Source organism: Lathyrus oleraceus, chromosome 5 (assembly GCF_024323335.1).
Source record: "Lathyrus oleraceus cultivar Zhongwan6 chromosome 5, CAAS_Psat_ZW6_1.0, whole genome shotgun sequence".
NCBI lineage: Eukaryota > Viridiplantae > Streptophyta > Magnoliopsida > Fabales > Fabaceae > Lathyrus > Lathyrus oleraceus.
The window spans coordinates 124,157,273-124,179,892 of NC_066583.1; the positions used below are offsets into that span (position 1 = coordinate 124,157,273).

A 22,620-nucleotide genomic window follows, 5' to 3' on the forward strand; every position below is an offset into this window, starting at 1 on the left:
GAGAAAGATAAAAAGAAAGAAAGAGAAGTACTTACAAAGTGTCACGGCGGTGGTGGTGAAGGACACGAAGAAGCTGGCCTCCAGGTAATTGATTTTGGGATTTTTAGGGTTTCTTCTCAGATTTTCGCCTCCAGCTCTCTGTTGTTCTCTAGGGTTTTTTGTTGTGCTCCTCTTTTCTGCCTCTAGGTTTTCTTACTGATTTGCCTCTCTATTTATATTCTGTGAATTAGGGTTACAAATTGGTGCCCTTGTGTTCAAAAGTAGCTCTGCAAAGCACTTTGGATGCTCAGAAGTTGAATTGCCCTATCCATGTTAGATTCAAGAAAAGGTATCCTTCACAAACTTTCCTCTCTGCTTTGACCTCATACCAATTTGGGATGTTTTTGGACTTTGCCCTCTGACTGTTGGTTAATGATTTTGCACTGTAGGTTTTGCAAATTGACTGATTAATGTGTCCCTTTTTACTGCAGTGAAAAAATGGTGAGCTCGGTTTGACTTGGGATAATGGATATTTTGAAGAGTGATTGTTAACGGTTTTAATGCATAGACTGGCTGAAAATTGATTGTGTTGGCCATGCTGTTATTCATCTTGCAGGTTTGATGGCTGCATCTGAGAGATCATTTGATTTTCATGAGACTGTACTGAAGTAACTTGAGATTGTGACTGTTGCAGGGATAAGTGGAACAAATCCTTTTAACTCAAGGTCCTCCCACAAAGCCAGACGGTTATCTGTTTCCCCTTCTTCATACCTACATAGGCCCAACTGAAAGAAACTTGTTCAAGAAGGAAATACAATGATTCCAAAATTTTGATCTAACAGTTGATTAATTCTCATCCACATCATTGCCTGCAGCAAGATCGGGATAACATGCCAACCATTCAACAAAAACCAAAATGCCTGGTAGAAGAAAACTACAAGAAGGATCCTGCAGCTGCACGCATCTGTCTATAATAATACTCATCAGTTCGAAAGCTGCAGTGAATGCATTTTGAAGTAGAACAACCCGCTGTACAATTTCTGCATAAGTTTGACCTTCAAATTCCTTCTTCGCATTATGAACTGTAAAGACGATAATGGAAATAATTCTGACAATGGCAAGACCATTCTCAAGAGCATCCTGGCCAAAATTAAGTTCTTCATCTTGACCTGAAGACAGAAGCTCGCGCAGGCCATTGCTAATAAGAGAGAGAACTTCAGCGAAGGTCTCAAGAATTGTACGAGTGAACAGGATTCCAATTAGACGTACAAAGCGAGTACAGAACGATTTGTAAGTCTCCTGTAAGTTGGATGCTCCTTCCTTTCCAGGATATGCTTCCACACCATTACCCCTAGTCACAAGTTTTGCTTCTATCTTCCCTCTTCCTTTGCCATCTAACTGTCTAGAAGATTCCTTGACTGCAACAGCTTTAGCATCACCAGAAAGCTGAGAGTAACTTGGTCGATTCTTCTCAAATGCAACTATTAAATTTTCTCTAGCAGTTGTAAATGGACTATCCACAGCCAGACTCCGAAAATAACGATAAATAAACTGCCAGCTCATCACCAGAATATGAAGCCAACAAAACAAGCTGATGGTGGGGATTTCCACTTGAAGGCCAGATAGATGCAGCCAGTTGCTTCTGAAAGGAATGTCTTCAACTGCTGCCTTATTTTAGTTATCCGCTCAAGTCGTACAGAACCTTTCCCTCCCTGAGGTGATTTTGAGCTTGCAGACGAAATAGCAGCATCAAGATCCACAAGTGCTCTAGGTTTGGAAACCTTCAAAATAGGTTTAACTGGCTTTTCATAACTCATAACATCATCACTCTCTGCAGGACCAAGTTTTGAAACACCATGAGATCTAAACCTCAACTGCCCAATCTGCCCAGTAAGAACTCCGAGAACATATGATCCTGGTTTCTGGGGTGGTAGATCCAAGGCAATAGTATTCCGACCAGGGTGTAACACAATAGTTGTAGAACTCTTCAATGCCTTTACACCTTCGTCAGGATCCCTGTCACATAACTCTAATGGAGGTCCAGGATTTCCAGAAAATATAATTAAGGATGACACATCAAGAGTTGCAGGGTCTTTCATTTCCCTAGTAGTGCCATCTACCGATGAAGTTATCATGCAGTTTTCCTTTGGGTGATAACTTACACTTGTTACCACTGAGGCATGAGCCCTGAATTTTGACACAACAGATGCATCTACAAGATCCCAGAAATAGACGAAGCCATCCTCAGAGCCACCAGTTACATGAGCATCCGTATTAGTAAGGCAGCAATCCAATTTGTATGACTGAATAGTGTGACCCTTATATTCTTGTAACAGTTCACCTGTGGTTCGGTCCAAAAGACGCACAGTAGAGTCTAGGCAACCGGCTAGGATGCAGTTGCCATCATTTGACTTTGATATACAGTTGACAGATTGCCCAAAGCTATCAGATATTTCTCTGCCAATACGAATATCAAATGTCCGAACAGTTCCATCAACACTTCTTCCAATAATTTCAGTTTTTGTTAAACAGACAGACATCACACTGTCTGCAAATGTGTCAATAACCTGTATTGGCTCAGTGCTGTGGGATCTGCAGTCCCAAGCGCGCAATGATTGATCATAGCCTGCTGAGACTACAACAGATGAATACTCATTGAATTTTACACCATTTACCTCACCATCATGGCCACGAAACTTTCTTATTACACGTCCAGTAGCAACATCCCAATAGAAAACCTGCCTATCTCCACCACAGGAACATAACTTGGAGTCGTCCGACGTAACGTGGACGTCGCGAACTTCACGGCCATGCGGTTTATAGGTTTTGATATGGATGCCACTAATAGATTTTTCTTGTGGAAATTGCAGCTGGTGTGTAATCACAGGTGAAGCAAAAGCAGGTCGGGTGAAGTAAGACATTGCCTCCATAATGCAGATGCCTCATTGTTGCTGTTGATGATGATGACATGATGAGCTTGATGATTCCATTACAGTTCAGGATAATTATATGGAGTTTCAAAGTCTGGATTGTTCCTCATATTCCATTATCTCACTGAACTATTGGCATGATGATTAATGTGGTCTGCTGTCCCAAACTTCAACCGGGCCAATGTTCCGGCAACAGGTAAGATACTTCATGGTTTTATGTATTGAACAGCTGAGTTTGTCATGTGTGTTGGCTTGTGTTTTGGGATTGTAACTGAGTTTAGCAGCACAGGTAGCAGTAAGGTGCATTGGGCGTGACAGTGGGCTAAATGACACATTCCATCTCCCATAGCTTAAAATTAAGGAAGACCTTTGGCCAGCAGTTGAAGTGACAGTCGGTCGCTGATTGAGTTAAGGACCTTGTCCGTCTTGTGGTGAACTTTGGATAATTGTTGGACTGTCTTGGTTTGGCACAATGAACATCCAGTGTGCTATAGCAGACCTTACAAAATGCAGGTTGCAGCAAGTGTATGTACACCATGGTGAGCCTTTGAATGCTAATTGATGTGCCCAGCTTTATTTGTCATTTACATGTTGTGGTGTTGGATTATTTCTGCAGGGAGGTGTCATGCTTGCAGCAGCAGGATTGATATACAATGCGTTTGTGACTGCAGGCTTATGGTCTGCTGTACAAGCTGCAGGGTGTTGGTTTATGGGCATAAACATGATGTGTGGATTTTGCATTGGCAACAGCAGCAAGCAAGGCAGGACAACGTTCGTGCGCCTGCAGCCACGGTGAGATTTTCCATCTTGCCGAGTTTTGGATTCAGTCAGGCTTCAATGTGCGCTTCAAGGTATCTCAGGTCATGTTTATGTGATTGCAGGACATGTTTGGCCAGATGGAGTTAGGGTTGGAAGTGCAGCAACACATATGACATGGTGGACATGAAATTGAACATGAGTCAAATTACTTAAAAATGAAGAAACCAAGCAAAAGTATATCAAATCAAAACCTTTGGATGAAGCATCAAGGCCAAATGGGTTAGATTAGGTTTTTGATGGTCAAGAAATGGGGAGGTTGACTTTGGTCAAAGTTGACCAAAAAGTCAACTGTTGACCAAAGTCAACAATAGGCCAAAACTTCATTTTTTTTTGTATTTTCTTTGTAAATGGGATTCAATGGACAATTATGGGTGAATTTAGGGTTTAATGAAATTGGGTTGACTTTGGTCAAAGTTGACCAAAAAGTCAACTGTTGACCAAAGTCAACAGTTGGTCAAAAATGCCAAATTTTGTATTTTTGTATGGAATCAAATGTAATGAAATTGAAATGGATCAACAAAATGGTTTGAAGTTGGTTTCACAATTGGTTTAATCATGACTTGAATGTTTGACTTTTGGAATGAAAACAACTTGACTGATAATGTGTATGAACAAAAACATGAATTGAGACCATAAGGTTAGGGTTTTGGCATAGTATCCATGAACCAATAACATGACTAGTAAGTGGCTAGAAACACAAGAAACTTGTTTTTTTTCAGATGTCCCAGACTATAGATATATTCACACTCACAACACCATGACTTTGGATCAAAACCACAATCCTCATACAAAACCAAAGTAACGCTAGGCCAAGCATGCCAAACAAACATCAAAAATTCAGGAGCAAAATCGGGGTATGACACTTATGTCCCTACTACAAATGCGTCTCCCAGAGAATGGCTATGCCCTGCTTGGAAATCAGAAATTGGTAGGGGAAATGGAAAGTTATGAATGTCGATGTTGGGGCCTCATATCGAGACAAATCTCAATTCTCGAAGAAACACTCTTATGTCTCCCAGGACTACATGGGAAAAAAACCCCATGACATGACTCAGTGGAGGAGGCACAAGAGAAACAAGAAGGATGCACGAGAGGCTAGAAGTTCCAGTGGAAGTGATAGCGTTCGATCTGGAGATAAAGGCCGAAATAATTGAAGGTCAATCAAGCAAAGGTTGTTATTAGAATAAGATTTTAGTTCTGCAATATATCTCTAAGTTTTGATGATAACAAAGAGTGAAATAATTTGTTACCCCAATAAAATTCTCTAAGTGTGCAGGATTCTAAGGTAAACTGAATCTGATGAAACAATATCTGACATCAAACAAAGTCCAGAACAACTGATCCAGAAATGAAGAAATCATATCTGACACTGAACACAAGCATGTCCAAGAGAATCACATACAAAATTTGAAGACTCTAAATACCGTAAAATCCAAAGACTCTGAAGAATGTACATCTGTAGACTCTGAAGACACCCTATCTGAAGACCAGTTAGAGGACTATCTGAAGAAGACTCAACAAACAACTCTCTGAAGAATACAAGATCTACAAAAATACTTTGAACTTTGCTCACTCTGATTCATGTTCATCAGATCATCTGACTTATCAAAAAATAGAATCTTAATCAAGAAGTATTCTAAGTATGGTATGAATATATATATGGACAACATTGACTACACTCCAAGAATGCTATGGAAAGGAAAAGAAAATTAATGTCATTAAGTCTCACTATTGGAAAGATATCACCATCAATATTCTCTCCAACGGTATCATCTCCATAGCACTATAAAAAGGCCTCATCATCATCATTCAATAAAATGAAGCCATTACACAAGAATTCTACAATACACCTTGATTCACATACTAAATAACTTGCTATTATATAATTCAATAATCACACACGGGTTATTGCTCTTAGTGTGATCATTGATCATTTGTTTCTAATTGTGTTCATCTTGCTTATCCAAAAGCACCAAACACACTCTTGTAATTCTCAATAGTTGTTGTAATTCCTCAAGTGACATGTGAAGTCTGTAAACTTGAGAGGGATAAGAGATTGTTGAACTCTTAGATGATTGTTGTAATATTTCTAGATTATTGGATTAAGTTCTTATTGAAGGCGAAATCACCTGGGCCGGGTGGACTGGAGTAACTTTGACTTTCAAGCGAACTAGGATAAACTTCTGTGTTGTTTGATTTTACCTCTATGTGTGTATCATCGCAAAAAGTTTTTATTTCCAGTGAAAACAATTCAAATCCCAATTTCTTGTTTTTCTCAACCTTCAATTGGCATCAAAGCTTCGACTCTGTTATTGATTTTTGAATCAAACACTTAACAATGTAGAGAGATCCAACGTGAGAAAAACATCATGGCTAACACAAACGAAAGAGATAGCTACAACGCTAAACTTCTAGTTTTTTATGTAGAAAAATTTGATTACTGGAAAGACAAAATTGAAAGCTTCTTCTTAGGCTATGATGCTGATCTATGGGACATTGTTACAAATGGTTATGAACCACCCATCTCTGCCCTTAGTATCGTTATACCAAGAAGAAAAATGAGTGATGATCAGAAGCGTGATTTCAAGAATCACCACAAAGCCAGAACTATTATGTTAAATGCTATATCTTACAATGAGTATGAAAAGATCACCAACAAGGAAACAACCAAAGAAATATTTGATTCCCTGAAGATGACTCACGAAGGTAATAACCAAGTCAAAGAAACAAAGGCTCTGGCCTTAATAAAAAAATATGAAGCCTTCAGAATGGAAGATGATGAAGATGTTAAGGTAATGTTTTCTTGATTCCAAACTTTAGTTACAGGTCTCAAGGTTCTGGACAAAGGATACACTACCGCAAATCATGTCAAGAAGATAATCAGAAGCCTTCCAAAGAAGTGGAGACCAATGGTTACTTCCTTGAAGTTATCTAAGGATCTGAGCAACATAAGCCTTGAAGAACTTATTAGCTCCCTCAGGAGTCACGAGATAGAGCTAGAGGAAGATGAACCTCGGAAGAAAACCAAATTAGTAGCTCTAAAGTTTAGATCAGAAAGAAGGAAGCCAGAAAGGAACAAAACCGTTTAAGTTGAAGAAGAAGACGACGAGGACTCTGAGAAGGAAGATTCTGATGATGAAGATGAGTTATCTCTTATATCCAGAAGAATCAAACAACTTTGGAGAAAAAGAAATAACAACTACAGAAGACCCATACAAAAGGGAGATCGTCCAGAGTCAACCTCCAGAGGCTATAGAGTATATAATACAGAAACACAAATTGTGAAAGAATCAATACATATCAAATTTGATGATAAGCTTGACTTTGAAAAGTCAAAGCTAGTTGAGAATTTTGCAGATTTGGAAATAACTCTTGCAGGTTCTGATGAAAAGACCAACGAATCTGAAGAAGCAGAAAAGGAAACGTCAGAAGCACCTGAAGTCTCAATCACTCAGAAAATATTAAGAAATAGACTGAATATTTATGAAGAACTGATTCTGGGAAACAAGGATGAACCTGTCAGAACAAGATCAACATTCAAAGTTTCTAAAGAAATACTTATGGGACTAGTATCTCTATTAGAGCCAACATCATGTGAAGAAGCTCTACACAAAGAATGGATTCTGGAAATAAAAGAAGAACTTGATCAATTTGCAAAGAATGATGTCTAGGATCTTGTACCAAGACCCAATGGAACCCATGTGATTGGAATCAAATGGGTATACAGAAACAAACTCAATGAAAAGGGTGAAGTGGTAAAAAACAAAGCACGACTGGTAGCACAAGGTTATAGTCAATAGTAAGGTATTGACTACAATGGAACCTTTGCTCCAATTGTTAGGTTAGAATCTATTCGTCTACTTGTATCTTTTGCTGTAAATTACTATATTATATTATATTAGATGGATGTAAAAAGTGTGTTTCTGAATGGATATATTTCTGAAGAGGTGTTTGTTCATCAACCTCCTGGTTTTGAAAACTCAAAATGTCCAGAACAAGTTTTTAAACTGAAAAAATCTCTTTATGGTCTGAAACAAGCTCCCAGAGCATGGTATGAAAGACTAAGTTATTTTCTTATGGAAAATGATTTTATTAGAGGCAAAGTGGACTCTACTCTCTTTTGTAAAAACATAAAAAATGACCTTACGATCTGTTAGATATACGTTGATGACATAATTTTTGGTTCTGCTAACCCCTGTGTCTGTCAAGAATTTTCTGAGCTAATGCATGCTGAATTTGAAATGAGTCTGATGCAAGAACTAAAGTTCTTTCTAGGGATTCAAATCAATCAAATATCAGATGCTACTTATGTATATCAAAGGAAAATACATAAAAGACATTCTGAAGAAGTTTGAAATGTCTGAAAGCAAACCAACAAAGACTCCCATGCACCCTACTTGTATTTTGGAGAAAGAAGAGGTAAGTCAAAAGGTTTGTCATAAATTCTATCGTGGTATGATAGGCTCTCTTCTCTATCTGTCTGCTATGCATCCAAATATATTATTCAGCGTGTGTCTTTATTCCAGATTTCAGTCAGATCCAAGGGAGTCTCACTTAACCGCTGTTAAGAGAATCCTAAGGTATCTGAAAGGAACACCTAATCTAGGCCTGATGTACAAGAAAACATCAGAGTATAGGCTTTATGGGTATTGTGATACAGATTACGCTGGAGATAGATTGGAATGCAAAAGCACATATGTGAATTGTCAGTTTCTAGGAGGAAACCTCATTTCATGGGATAGCAAAAGACAATCAACCATTGCACTCTCAAATGCAGAAGCATAATACATTTCAGCTTCACTATGCATCACTCAGATGCTTTGGATGAAGAATCAGCGTGAGGACTTTCAAATATATGAGAGTAACACCCCTATCTTTTATGACAATACTGCTGTCATATGTTTAAGTAAGAATCCTATTTTGCATTCCAAAGCGAAGCATATGGAAATTAAACATCATTTCATCAGAGACTATGTTCAGAAAGGGGTAATAATTTTAAAATTCATAGATACAGACCATCAATGGGCTGATATCTTCACAAAACCCTTAGCTGAAGATAGATTTCTTTTTCATTCTAAAACATTTAAATATGGAAGATTGCCTAGAATGAATCTGAACTAGTGTCTCTCAAATGTAAAATAGGCTCCGACTTAATCATTGGTGGGTTACCAGGTGTTGGTTCTGATACTTATACAAGTTAGATGTTATCTGGATTAGAAACCTTCTAAATCAGAAACCTTTTGGTATTCTTGATGTCAGAAACATCAATACATGGTCTCTCAAACGTGTGGCCTTGGATCTTCTAGATAACCGTCTAGCTCAGAACTCAAGAGCCAAACTGTTGAGATCTCCTCGAGCAATATGCATATTCTTGAGATTAGACAACCATAATTAGTTTCATTTAATACTCCTCAAGCGTGTCATCTCAGATTTCTGGAATAATTATTATTATTGTTGTCCCCTATTCATTATACGCTGTCGTTTTGCATGTTATTTGGTTAGGTATATATATTTACCATATTTCTCACTTTCACACTTTTCACTCACAACCCACACAAACCCTCATACGCTCAATTTTCTCTACAACTTCACCAATTTTCATCCTCATTAACAATCTTCATCTTCTACAACTTCAAATGGATACTCAACAACAACAAGTTTATGAATATTCCCAACAAATGGATGTTACTAAACAACATGCTGAAGCTCCCCAACAGGATGCTACTCAAACTGCTACAACTTTAATAACTGCTTACAAAGAACCCCACGTTCTTGACCGTCCCCCTCATATAAATCTTGCCACGCCATTTGAGAAGTTAGAAGTATCATGTGAACTGCTGGTGGATTTTGACAACTTGAAGAGAAATGGTGTTGATCTCATTGAAGAATTAGAGAAACAAGGCTGGGGAAACTACTTTAAGAGGCTATGTGGTCCTGTATACATATTCCTTGTGAAGGAATTCTGGAGATTTGCAGATTGCGACGACCACTGCATTGTCTCCTACATCTTGGGGGTAAAGATGGTTATCATAGAGAAGTCCATATCAAAGCTTCTGGACATGGAAAAGGCAGGGGGCAGAAGGATCTACAACATCAACCCTAGGGCAAAATACATGTCCCATGAAATAATCCCCACAATATTCAATCAGAACCCAGAAGGGAAAATCTCCAAGAACAAGGAACTTCACCAGAATCTGAGGGTCTGGTTAAAGATTATTCTGGGAACTATCCACCATCGTCCAACATCAAATTCATATGACTACATAAATATAGATCAGAAGTGCATCCTATACTGCCTTCACAAAGTATTGAAGCTGAATCTTCCCTCCTTACTCTTCAAGTATATGAGGGACTCAGTCAGAGGTACAAGAAATAATATGAAGCCCAGAAACTACATCCCTTTGGGGAGGCTGATCTCTGATGTCTTAAATTAAAGTGGGATGGTGGACCACCTCATCTCCATTAATACGATGGAAGATGTCACATTGGATGTTGACAAGCCTCTGAATGCCAGAAATCTGAAGAGCATGGGGGTCATTGACAAAGTCTTAGTCAAACCAACCTTGGACACCTCTTGGGAAGCTCTGAAGAATCAGAGGAAGATACCAAATGGGTTGTATCTTTTCTCTAAGATAGATCCCCTAGAGGTTATTGCCAATTACCTTTAAGATATGGCGTCTCAAGGTATTGACATATCTGAGTTCTCTGTGGACTAGCTACCAGAACAACCACCTAATTTCATGAAGAGGAAGAGAGAGACCTTTGATAGTTTAAAGAAGAAGAAGACTCTGAAGCTGGGAGAACCTTCGGCAACTCAGCCTCCCGTGCCTCTGAGCTCCTCTGCTCCAAGCAAGTCTTATCTCTCTGAAGCTCCTATACCTTATGGGTTTAAGAAAGTATCTTCTTCCCTACCTCAACCACCCCTACATATTCTCCCTCTGAATCAACTACTTCCATTTAAACTCCCTCAGAACCCAATAACTCTGAAACTAACACATCCTTATCCCCTCTACAAAAATTTGACCTCACAACCACAACCCTCCCCGTATCTGAGGCACTGCTTTTCAATGAACCCATTTCACCTCCGTCATCTCCTCCCTCATCTCCTCTATACTATGACCTTTCTTCTGACTCTGAACAACCATAAGTTCCTAACCCTTCCTCTCTATCATTGGCACAACTCCAAGCCACATCAAACTCTGAACAGACTTCGTCTGTCCTAAAAACTTCTAAACCTATACCATCTTCCTCTGCACCTTCTTCAACACCCTCAGAAACTCTACCATCTTCTAAACCTCCCACTGAACCCTCTAAAACCACTCAAATTCCCTCTGAACCCATTCATCCAATCTCTGAACCTGAACCAACCCTGGAAGAGGTGTTTGCTATATTCTCAGAAAGCTCAGTTGCGAGGGTCGGACAACTATCTGAAGAATCCAGACTAAGTGACAATCCTTCTGAAGTAAGTTCAACATTAGGGATCTGCTTTCCAGAATTTCAAGCTTCATTTAAGAAGCTTGGTTGAGTTATTTTGAAGAAGCTTTATAGCTGGTTGTCTTCAGTCAGAACTTAGCAATTATATATTTCTGCAAATTTTTGTTCAAGTACTCTATACAAGTTTTCCTATTATTTTATCAAAGCATCTTTTATTCAATGTTAATTATAATCTTACTTATTTTTATTGATTTATAGATTATGCATGATATCCTTTTCATCGTCACTTTGTAATGTCTCTGATTATGTCTGAGTAGTCCATTAGGGAGAAGGGATCGTGAGACCTATCTCATGAAGAATCCCTGATTGAGTCATTCGTATGCGAATGATGAAAAAAAAAAGAGAAATTGTTATTTTAGAATCCGAATGCTTAAATATATTTGCGCTGTTTGCAAAAGTCGAGGTAACTTAGGTACAAATCATATACTGAAAGGTAATGTATAGTTACCTGAAAGAGGATTGCTAAACAAACGAGTTCAAGGTGACGCCGGGAGGGTATCTCACTCTCAGTTGAGAAACCCTCATAGTTGCGCTAAATAAATGTTCTCAGATGAATGATTTGGGCTAGCGAAAGCAGACGAAGTATCCATCTGAGAGAGTACACTCGTTGCGAAAGTAGGTGTTGTACAATTTTGACTATATTCTATAACTCGCTCTGTTTTTCTCATATTCAATTCGGAGAGTCAATTGGGTACGTCGGGTTAGGTAGTAATGTACCCCATGTCCTACCTTTTATTTTTGTTAATTTTATTCATTAGCACTGAAACCCAATATTTTGGTCGCCTTAACTTTACATTGTTAGAGTAAAAATAAATAATCAAATAATATCTCTCTATGGTTTGATTTTTTTGTACTACTTCACATTGCCTTGCACTTGCGGCTTGCATCATGTTTTTAGCGCTGTTGCTGAAGAGATAATTTTTAATATTAAAGTTTTATTCTAGCACCTTTGAAAAAGAGGCTATAAGCTTGTATTTGAATTGGTCTATAAAACTTTGGTAACCAACTATTAGGATCTCTTAAGGAATTTGATCCATTAGTTCTCGATGAGAAAACATCAAAAGGTATTGACAACCAGTATGTTCAACATTTGTTAGAGACACTTTGAATCCTGAGTGAATATATTGACATGTTCAATGAGTCGACCATCAAGGTAATCCATCCTAATCAAGGAATGTTTGTAGAAGATATTTACAATGGCTTGAAATTTGGAAACTTCAACGAACCTCTTTCATAAAAGTCTACTACTACGTAGATTATGGAACGAGATGCGTGTTACATAAAAGTAAAAGGAGTTGAACAAATTTAGAGATTTTTGCTATGAAATTTCCAAAATTTATAAAAAGTGGCATGAGTGAAAGATTTAAAAGCGAGAGTTTCGAGTAGGGAAATGTGTTCTCTTGTTTAATTCTAAGTTGGAATTTTTTCTTGGAAAGTTAAAGTCCAGATGGTCAAGCCCGTTAAAACTAAAAAGGTTTTCCTACATGGAGTTGTAAAGCTAGAGAATAAGAAGGATGACCTAAATTTTAAAGGTTCTCTCATAGCCTTTTCTTAAATAGTAGTACAATATATTTTATTTTTGGAAGTAATTGGTGTAAAACAAATTGATTTGAACAAAAATAGTTCTTGATTGGCGGAGAAGCACATTGCACCTAACCTTATTCCATTGCATTTTTGTAATGGAGAAAATATAGTGTGCTTTGATGGAACATAATGTGTTCCTATAAGATGCATAATTTAGGTGGATTGGGCCAAGCGTGTTGTTGGGCTCTTCAATCATTCTTTTAGGGTCATAATTTCACTAAGTTGTCTTTGATCTTCCTCCTTACCTACCTGAGACTTTTTCATGGCCTTCTAGGTTTTTGTACTTGGTATTTTACATCATTCGATATCTATTAAATATTATAAAATAATTAATAAATCTTTTACTTTCTCAGATTAATCATATTTGATATAGAATTTCCACTAAATCTATTTATAAACATTATCAAACTAAGCGTTTGATGTGGGTTTTGTTGAATTGTAATTCTTTATGTCAAATCAGTATTTTCGACAGAGTCTGTTATCATCGAAATGTCGTGTGTCAAAATTGTGTGAGTACCAAAGTGTCAAGGAGTCAGCCTCGACATGGATTTGGTTTTAAACCTGATTTTGTAGTGTTGGCAGAATTAGGTATTTTGAGCTTTGCTTAGGGAGCAAGCAAGAGAAATCTATAAATAGGGAGTAATGCCAATTATTGTAAATACTTGAATTTTGCAGTTACAAAAGAATAAAGAATCACAATTTGTGAGTAGAGAGGAACTCTGCAGAAAATTCATCTTCTTCCTTCTCTCGATAAACCCTAACTCTTTTCTTCTCAATTTAATCTTCTTTTCTTGTTTTTCATCACCATTGTGATCGCGATACAATATTGCAACCAAGTTTAGTTGATTCACTCGAGTGAAGAGTGAAGAAAAAAAGAGTATTTGATCTGTGTGATTGAATCTTGTTCATCAAGATTGATTTAGAATTACTTAAAGTTTTAGGTTTAATTCCAACATCTAGTCTCTAGAGTACTGACTAAGCGATTCTTGGAAGCATAACATGATAAATCATCCGAATGGGCATTTTCCAGTGAGTCTCCCAATTCTGAAGAATCAGAATTACGAGAATTGGTGCAAGCATATAAAGGCTGTCTTTTGCTATCAAGATATTCAGGATCTTGTGAAAGAGGGAGTGACACCACTTGCAACAAAAGCGACAGATGAAGAAAAAGCTGCACACAAAGAATTGAAGAAGAAGGATTACAAAGCTCTCTTTATAATCCATCAATGTGTTTATTCTGGTAATTTTGAAAAGGTTAGTGATTTTGAATCAGCGACCGAAGCATGGGAAATTCTTGAAAAATCATTTGGAGGCGGAGAGAAGGTGAAAGAGGTGAGGTTAAAAACTTACAAAAGAACATATGAATTGCCTCAGATAGAAGACAATGAAAGCATAACTGATTTTTTTCACTAGGGTTACAAAACTGGTGAATCAAATCAAGGTATATGGAGAAGTGTTGACATCAAGAACAATTATTTCAAAGATCTTGAGGTCATTGGCTCAAATGTTTGACCACGTGGTAGTAGCCATAGAAAAGTCAAAAGACTTGTCAACATTGACAAAGGAAGAGCTTCAAGGGATGCTTGAATCTCATGAACAAAGAATGGCTAAAAGAGATGCAAGCAATTCGAAGAGTGATGTGGCTTTGTAGGTGAAATCAACAAGAGAAAAGAAAGACAAATGGAAGTGGGAGGTAGATGAGGCTACAATAATTTGACTTGTCAAAATCGGCAAGAAGGAGGCTGGTCGAATTAGAGAAGACCCTCATACCAAAGTAACCAAAGAGACGATGTTGTAGGTAGAGGAAGAGGTGGTAGTCGAAGACCTGACAAAAGTCACATTTAGTGTTTCAATTGTCAGAAGTATGGTCACTACTCAAGTGATTGTCCTGAAAAATAGAAGAATAAGGAAATTGATGCAAAGTTTGCAAAGCATGAAGAAGAAGAAATGTTGCCTATGGTCACAACAAGAGATGAAGAAAGATTCTAGGACCAATAGTACTTAGACTCAGGATGCTCATCACACATGACTGGTAGGAAAGATTGGTTTGTCAACATGAAACCCTCATTGAAGAACATGATAAAATTTTTAAATGACAATACTCTAGTAGCTGAAGGTATTGGTGATGTTATGATTATGAGGAAAGATGGCAAGAGGTCAGTAATGTCCAATGTACTATACATACCAGACATGAAAAATAATTTGCTCAACATAAGGCAGTTGGTCGAAAATAAATACGAAGTTTCCATCGAAGACAAGATGATGAGAGTTATCGACTTAGGTAGAAGGTTAATCTTGAAGGAACCTATGTCTCAGACTAGAACCTTCAGGATTTAACTTAATGTGATAGAGTACAAGTGCCTTGCAACTGCAGCTAGAAGGGATGAATGGATATGACACTATAGACTTGACCATCTCAATTTCAGAGACATCAGAGATATGAAAAACAATATATATGGTTTCAGGGTTACCAAAAATCGACATTCTAAATGAAGTGTGTGAAGAATATATGCAGGCGAAGTAGCACAAGAATAACTTCAACAAGGATACAAGAAGAAAATCGAAGGCAATTCTTGAAGTCATATACTCTGATGTGTGTGGTCCTATCCAAGTGGATTCAATTGGAGGTAACAAATACTTTATCACATTCATAGATGATTTTAGTTGAAAACTATGGACTTACCTGATTAAGAAGAAAAGTAAAATGATCAAGGTATTTGTCAAGTTTAAATCTATGGTCGAAAGATAAAGTGGTCGAAATCTCAAGATTGTGAGGAATGATGGTGGTGGAGAGTATGTGTCAAAAGACTTTGATAAGCTATATGTGAAAGAAGGGATTGTGCATGAGGTCGTGCCACCCTACACTCCACAGCAAAATGGAATGTCAGAAAGGAAGAATAAAACCATCATGAACATGGTGAGAAGTATGTTGAAAGGCAAGCATCTACCCAAAGAATTATGGGGGGAAACAATGTCTACAACTACATATATTTTGAACAGATGTCCGACGAAGAAGGTAAAAGGAATTACTCCAGAAGAATTTGGTATGGTGTCAAGCCTAGATTGATTCACCTGAAAGTATTTGGATATATAACACATAGACATGTGTCAGATTAGTTGAAAAGAAAACTTGATAACAAGTCGAGTCAGATGATCCTAATAGAATATCATTCGACTGGAGGTTATAAGTTGTTCGACCCAGTGAACAAGCAAGTAGTGATCAACAAATACATGATAATAGATGAGCTTTAGGAATGGGATTAGACTTAAAATTTCAAGAAGGATTCAACGAGAATCTTATATGAAGAACCAATAATTAAAGTCGAAAGAGAAGTTTGACAAAAAGAAGTCAGAGGTCAAGAAAGCACAAGCAGACTTCAAAGAATAAGACACATGCCTGCAAGGTTGCAAGAATGTATGATTACATAAGAATAAGTGGTCAATGATGTAGGTGAGCTTGTACACTATGATTTTTATGCAGATGTCGAACTAGTCAATGCAACTGAGGCATTGAAGGATTCGAAGTGGGTGAAAGCAGTGAATAAGGAACTAAAGTCCATCGAAGACAACAACACCTGGCCACTTGTCGAATTGCCTCAAGAAAAGAAGGAAATTAATGTGAAGTAGGTATACAAGGTGAAGTTGAATCCCAAAGGTGAGGTAACTCGACACAAGGAAAGACTTGTGGTGAAGGATTTCTTCAAAAGGAAGGAATCGACTTCGACGAAGTTTTTGTACCTGTTGCTAGGATTGAAATAATCAGGTTGGTTGTTGGTCTAGAAAACATGAACAATTGGCACATATGTCAGATGGATGAGAAATGTGCATTCCTGAATGGCCCCTTAGATGAAGAAGTTTATCTTGCACAACCAGTTGGGTTTGTGAAACAAGGTGAAGAAAGCAAGGTATACAGGCTGCATAAAGCCCTGTATGGACTTAAGCAAGTTCGTAGAGCTTGGAACAATACGATAAATAGCTTTCTAAGGAAGAATGAACTTGTGAAGTAAACAACTGAGCATGAAGTATATGTAAGAAGAGGCAATAGTGAATTGCTTATACTATGTCTCTATGTTGATGACATGTTGATAACATGTTGATAACAGGAAGTTGCAAGAAGAAGATCGAAGATTTCAAACGTGACCTAAGTGAGGAGTTTAAAATGTCAGACTCGGGAAATCTCTCATATTTCCTTGACATTGAATTCTACAAGAGTAGTAGAGGCTTGATGATGCACCAAAGAAGATATGCGGGTGAAATACTCAAGATATTTGAGATGCAAGATTTCAACCGAACTTCGACTCCAATTGAGCCTATAATGCAACTGTCAAAAGACACAAATGAAGATGATATTGATCCAACGCAATACAAAAGACTCATTGGATCACTTAGATACCTTTGTCACACAAGGTCTGATCTAACATACAATATGGGTATGGTAAGCAAATTCATGTAGAAGCCAAATGTATCACACCTAGTACCGACGAAGAAGATACTAAGATATTTCAAAAGAACTCTCGACTATGGCATTTTGTTTCCTGCAGCCGATGAAGGAAAGAATGCAAGTTAGTGGGCTACATCGAATCAAGTTGGTGTAGTGATGCTGAGGATAGAAAATTCACAGTTGGCTATGTGTTCATGTTAGGTGGTGCACCAGTTGCTTGAAGTTCAAGAAAGGAACCAATAGTGGCACTATCATCATGTGAAGCAGAATACATAGTTATTTCTCTTTGTTCATGTCAAGCAACATGGATGGTGAATCTGGTAGAAGAGATTACAGAGAAGAATCATGAAGCAATTATCATAAAGATCGACAACATGTTCGCTATCAATATGGAGAAGAATCCGATAGCGCATGAACGAAGAAAACACATCAAAATAAGGTTCAATTATCTTCGAGAGCAAGTGGCAGAAGCGAACCTGAACTTGGAACACTACAAAACTGAGAATCAGATTGGAGATATCATGACGAAAGCAGTGCAGATCAAAGTGTTCAAGAAGTTAAGGTATATGATGAATATAGATAGCTTAGACATAATGAATTATGTGGTGTATTGAATTGTAATTCTTTGTGTTAAAATAGTATTTTCGACAGAGTCTGTTGTCGTTGAAATGCTGTGTGTCAAAATTGTGTGAGTGTCGAGAAATTAACCTCGACATGGATTTGATTTTAAACCTAATTTTGTAGTGTTGGCAAAATTATGTATTTTGGAATTTTGTGTTTGGGCTTTGCTTAGGGAGCAAGCAAGCAAAATCTATAAATAGGGAGTAACCCATATTATTGTAAACACTTGAATTTTGTAGTTGCAAAAGAATAAAGAATCACAATTTGTGAGGAGAGAGGAACTGTGCAAAATATTCATCTTCTTTCTCTGGATAAACCCTAACTATTTTCTTCTCAATTCAATCTTCTTTTCTTGTTTTTCATCACCATTGTGCAGCGATACAATCTTGCAATCAAGATTGGTTGATTCACTCGAGTGAAGAGAGAAGAATAAGAGGGAATTCGATTGATGCAAATGAATCTTGTTTATCAAAATTGATTCGGAAATATTCAAAATTTTGAATTTAATTTCAACTGATTTTAATTTATTAACCGTATTGTTTGAATCTCCGTTTTGTCTCCTATCTCTACTACTTCTGAATGTGGAAGGGTGTACCCTAAAAGATACTTTGATACCTAAGTTGCACAATGTACTAGCAAGTAGCACAAAATAGTAAGTTAACATTGTGATCATCCTTGCGGCCTAACCCCTAAAAGTTCCATTAATTTGATATATTTGCTCGGGAGATCTTGGTAACCGTTAGGTGATAAGATATTCGTAATAAGATATTTGTTGACGTAAATTGTCCATCTCATAATTAATTGATATTCACAGTAATTATATAATCAAACTTTTAAAATAACTTAATTATTAAATTAATAAATATTTAATGAGGCAAACTTTTGTTACTTTTCTTTTTGTCAGAACTAGCCGTAAGTTTGAATTTCACTTTTTCTTTTATATAGATCTAAATTTACTTAAAAAAAATTGAAAATATTTATCTTCAATATAAATTGATTTGTTTGGTACAATAAATTAAATGTTCTATCTCATAAAATGAAAGAAATACAATTATGAACATAGTACTTTTTTCTATTTTAATTGATGTTTAAGGAGTTTCAACTCAATGCGGTAATTATTATCCTGTCATTGTTTGACAATATGTGATCTCTCTTCATGGAATTTTCATGTTTCTATTGTGGTGGGCTTAGAAAGAGACCAAAGTCAAAAGAAACTACAATAATAGTAGTAATATATGATTATTTTCTATGTTTGACAATTGACATTTTTGGAAGTTGATTTTTAAGATTGAGTTTGTTTTGAATATGGATACAATATCACCTTTCCATGCAATAGTCCCACGTGTATGGATGTAATGAAATCATGAAAAATCTACTCCTACTATGCCTAGTTGCATTCACAAATGTTTTCACCTAACCTTCCTTGGACACATTTGTATACAACAACCATATATCTTGCCACACTTAATGGGATAAGGTGACTGCAAAACTACAACTTATTTTAACTCTTAATATTTTTTCATTTATTACTACCATATAGTGGTTGATTTGATAGTAGACTTTAAATGCTGATAGAATAAGAAAGGTTCATAGGGTTTCCATACTAAGAAAAATCAACCAACATATCATATATGGTCCCATGTTTCGTAGTATTTAGATTAAGCTAAAGAGATGCTATCTCAGCATGTTAGCGTTTGTCATTTGTCCATGCTCCCTTTGTGGCAGTTCAGGTGTTGTCACTAAAATAGAATGATTTAGATCATATCCTATTGTCAAACCAACTTTATTTAAACTATACTTCTTTTTCTTTTGTTTGTTTATGTTGTTTAGAGTTTTCTCCATAATTCCATACATAGTTTTAGTGCTGATAAAAATATCTACAAAATTTAGGCGAATTTATTTAAGGTTTTTTCATCACGGTTGTTTTAAATTCTTATTTTTTAAAAATGTTTTTCATTAGAATTGCACAAATATTGAACTCTAAACCCCTATGTTTTTTATTTAATTTTGGAGTCACACAACACATTTAATGAACTAGCATAAAGGTGTACGCTTTTTCGAATATTATATAGTCCTATTTGAAGACTCAAATACAGATTTAAATGAGATTTGAGATGAATCTTAAAAATACATGATTTTCTTTTAAGTTGAAGTAAAACGGAGTATGTAAAATGTAAGTTCAGTTGAAGAAGAAGCGTTTCTAACTTAGATGTGAAAGATGAAGACCATATCGAGTCACAAGTCACGGAGTTTAAATATTTTGGATCTGTAATACAAAATAATGGAGAAATATAAGGGGGATGTAAACCATCAAATTTAAAATGAATGACTCAAATGAAAGAGGGCCTCCCGAGTTTTAGGTGACACAAACTACTCAAATTGAAAGGAAAATTATATCAAATAATGGTAAGAAGGGGAGTCTTCTAGTACACAAAACCTGCGATATCGGTTTCATCATCCACTACGCATTCAAATCCTTAGATTGAATAGCACAAATAAACCAACACTGAGATCAAAGACAAGCGGTACGAGGAATCCTCCGATTAACTGCAATACTCACCTCAAGATCTACAACTTCCTCGAAAACCTCGTGAGTCGGCAGAGAAAATAATCTCAAATCTAGATTTAAGATCGCACCGGCCTCTGAGGAAAATTTCCTTACAAGTTGGGCGTAAGACCCTCTATCCATCCACCGAACGGAGATGCCCGCGCTTTCCACCACGACTGAGATGGTTGCAAAAGTAGCATCAAATAGATATCTCAAGTTCTTAGTTAGTGGTGCCTGGGTATCGCAAGTATTAACGTCGGGCGCTAGTTAAATTATAGGATGCACCTTGCGGATATCGTAGGATTTCCACGGGATGCATTAGGGATTTCTCCGACAAGATAGCGAAACAGGGGCCCACTAGAGATGCTCGATGAAGGATACCTCAGATCCCGATCGCTATAAGACCTCTCGGTATCTACATCTGACCGCAGTCCAACACCTCTGGCTCTGTTTGTGAATGGAATGAACTAACCATAACCATGGGATCCTAAGGTGAGTGATCGATCAGGATATACTTCTGACTGAATGCAAGATTTAATTAATGTATTTGTAAATTTATTGTCTAGCCGCAATTACAATGTTAAATGCAAACTATATACACATATGTATTTCTATTATATTATTATTGCTCTTCTTTTTGTCTTGTTCATTCTTTAGGGCACCAAAGTGTGAATGTACGTAAAAGCGAATTGAGGTACAACCAACATAGTTGACACCGAAGCTAAAGATTTTAGGGGTGCTTTCGGAGACACTTTACACGTCCTACTAAAGCAATCAATTTCCACAACGTCGAGCCCATCTAAAGATTTTAGAGGGAGCTATCAGAGACGTTTTGCACGTCCGACTACAAAAATAAATTTCCCAAAACACCGAGCGTGCTTAAATATTTGAGAGATGTTGTCCGAGACCCTTTTCACGCCGGACTACAACAATCAAATCCCAATAGCATCGAGTGCACCTGAAGAGTCCAGAGGAGCTGTCGTAGACGCTTTGCACGTCCGACTATAGGAAACAATTTCCCCAAGGGTGCTATCGGAGACGCTTTGCACATCCAACTACAACAATCAAATACCCATTATCGAAGAACTACATGTAATCATGCGTAACTGACACACCCCCTACCTTCTGATCTAGCCAATCCAAAGGACGTGAGTTGTGGAGCCTGGAGACGTCCACCTCGATCCGATATTTTACCTCGGGAAGAGGGACGAGGATCCTCTCCCTTTGGTTGGGAAATGATCCTCTGTGATGCGGAGTGCAGTTCAAAAGTATTGCTGCATCTAGTCAGCTTCATGTCCCTAACTATAAGTATGATTCGAAGGATATCCACATTTAAACGGACTCATTCCTTATTCATATGAATACGATTCAAAGTATAGTCATGTATATTCGATTCCATTCTAAATTATTACAGGTGCGATTCAAAGTATAAAGCCCAAAGTTAAGCTCATGTCCCACCGTTACAATTCCAATGTACAAACACATCTAGTATAAATAATGCTTCCCCCACACAAACACACTCCTATTATAGCCACATTCGGTTAGCCCAACATTTCGTCAAGACAACGAATACATCTTAGCATGACTGCTCACGAACAAAGCATCCATACATAACTCCGCAAAAGACTTAAGGCTATTTACACTTTAAGAAAAAATCATTTATTGCTCTTTGTAGAAAACAAACTATGAAAATTGTAGGTCTTGAATGCAAACTATGGCTCTCCTCGACTCTTAACCGGCTGAAAGCTACAGTTAAAAAGAGCGCAATATGAAATCAAAAAGCACAAACATGTAAAAGGTAAAGATATATATAAACATAAATATTTTTTACAAGCTGAGGCCCAAAGCCTGGTAAAATATCACAGGAAAAAATCAAAAGCATAAGAAAAAAAGGGACATTAAGACCCTCAAATTCCAGCTTCCGGATCCAATGCGCCCAGATCACCCCGACGTCCTCTTCAAGAACCGCTTGAAACAGATCTTGTTGGTCAGCAAAAACAAAAAGGTCGCAACAAAAATCCTCGTGCATGCTCCAACATATGATCCCAAACCTGATACATGGACTTCATAACCCATTAAGGACTCCCTAGATTTCTTCCATGCAGTAGCCAAGTATTCCTAAAGGCCTTTCAGAACATTGATGTGGTACTCTTTCTTCCGTTGAAGAATGTTTTGATCCGTTTTGAATTCGCAACATGCTTCCG

At 37.2% G+C, this 22,620-nt stretch overlaps 1 protein-coding gene across 1 annotated transcript; it reads right to left on the reverse strand.

Annotated features, from left to right (window-relative positions):
- Positions 1 to 1,541: 1,541 nt before the first annotated feature.
- LOC127079172 (uncharacterized) lies at positions 1,542 to 2,909 on the reverse strand. Its single transcript, XM_051019594.1, has one exon. It carries the CDS (start codon positions 2,907 to 2,909, stop codon positions 1,542 to 1,544), a length of 1,368 nt encoding a protein of 455 aa, XP_050875551.1.
- Positions 2,910 to 22,620: the final 19,711 nt, after the last annotated feature.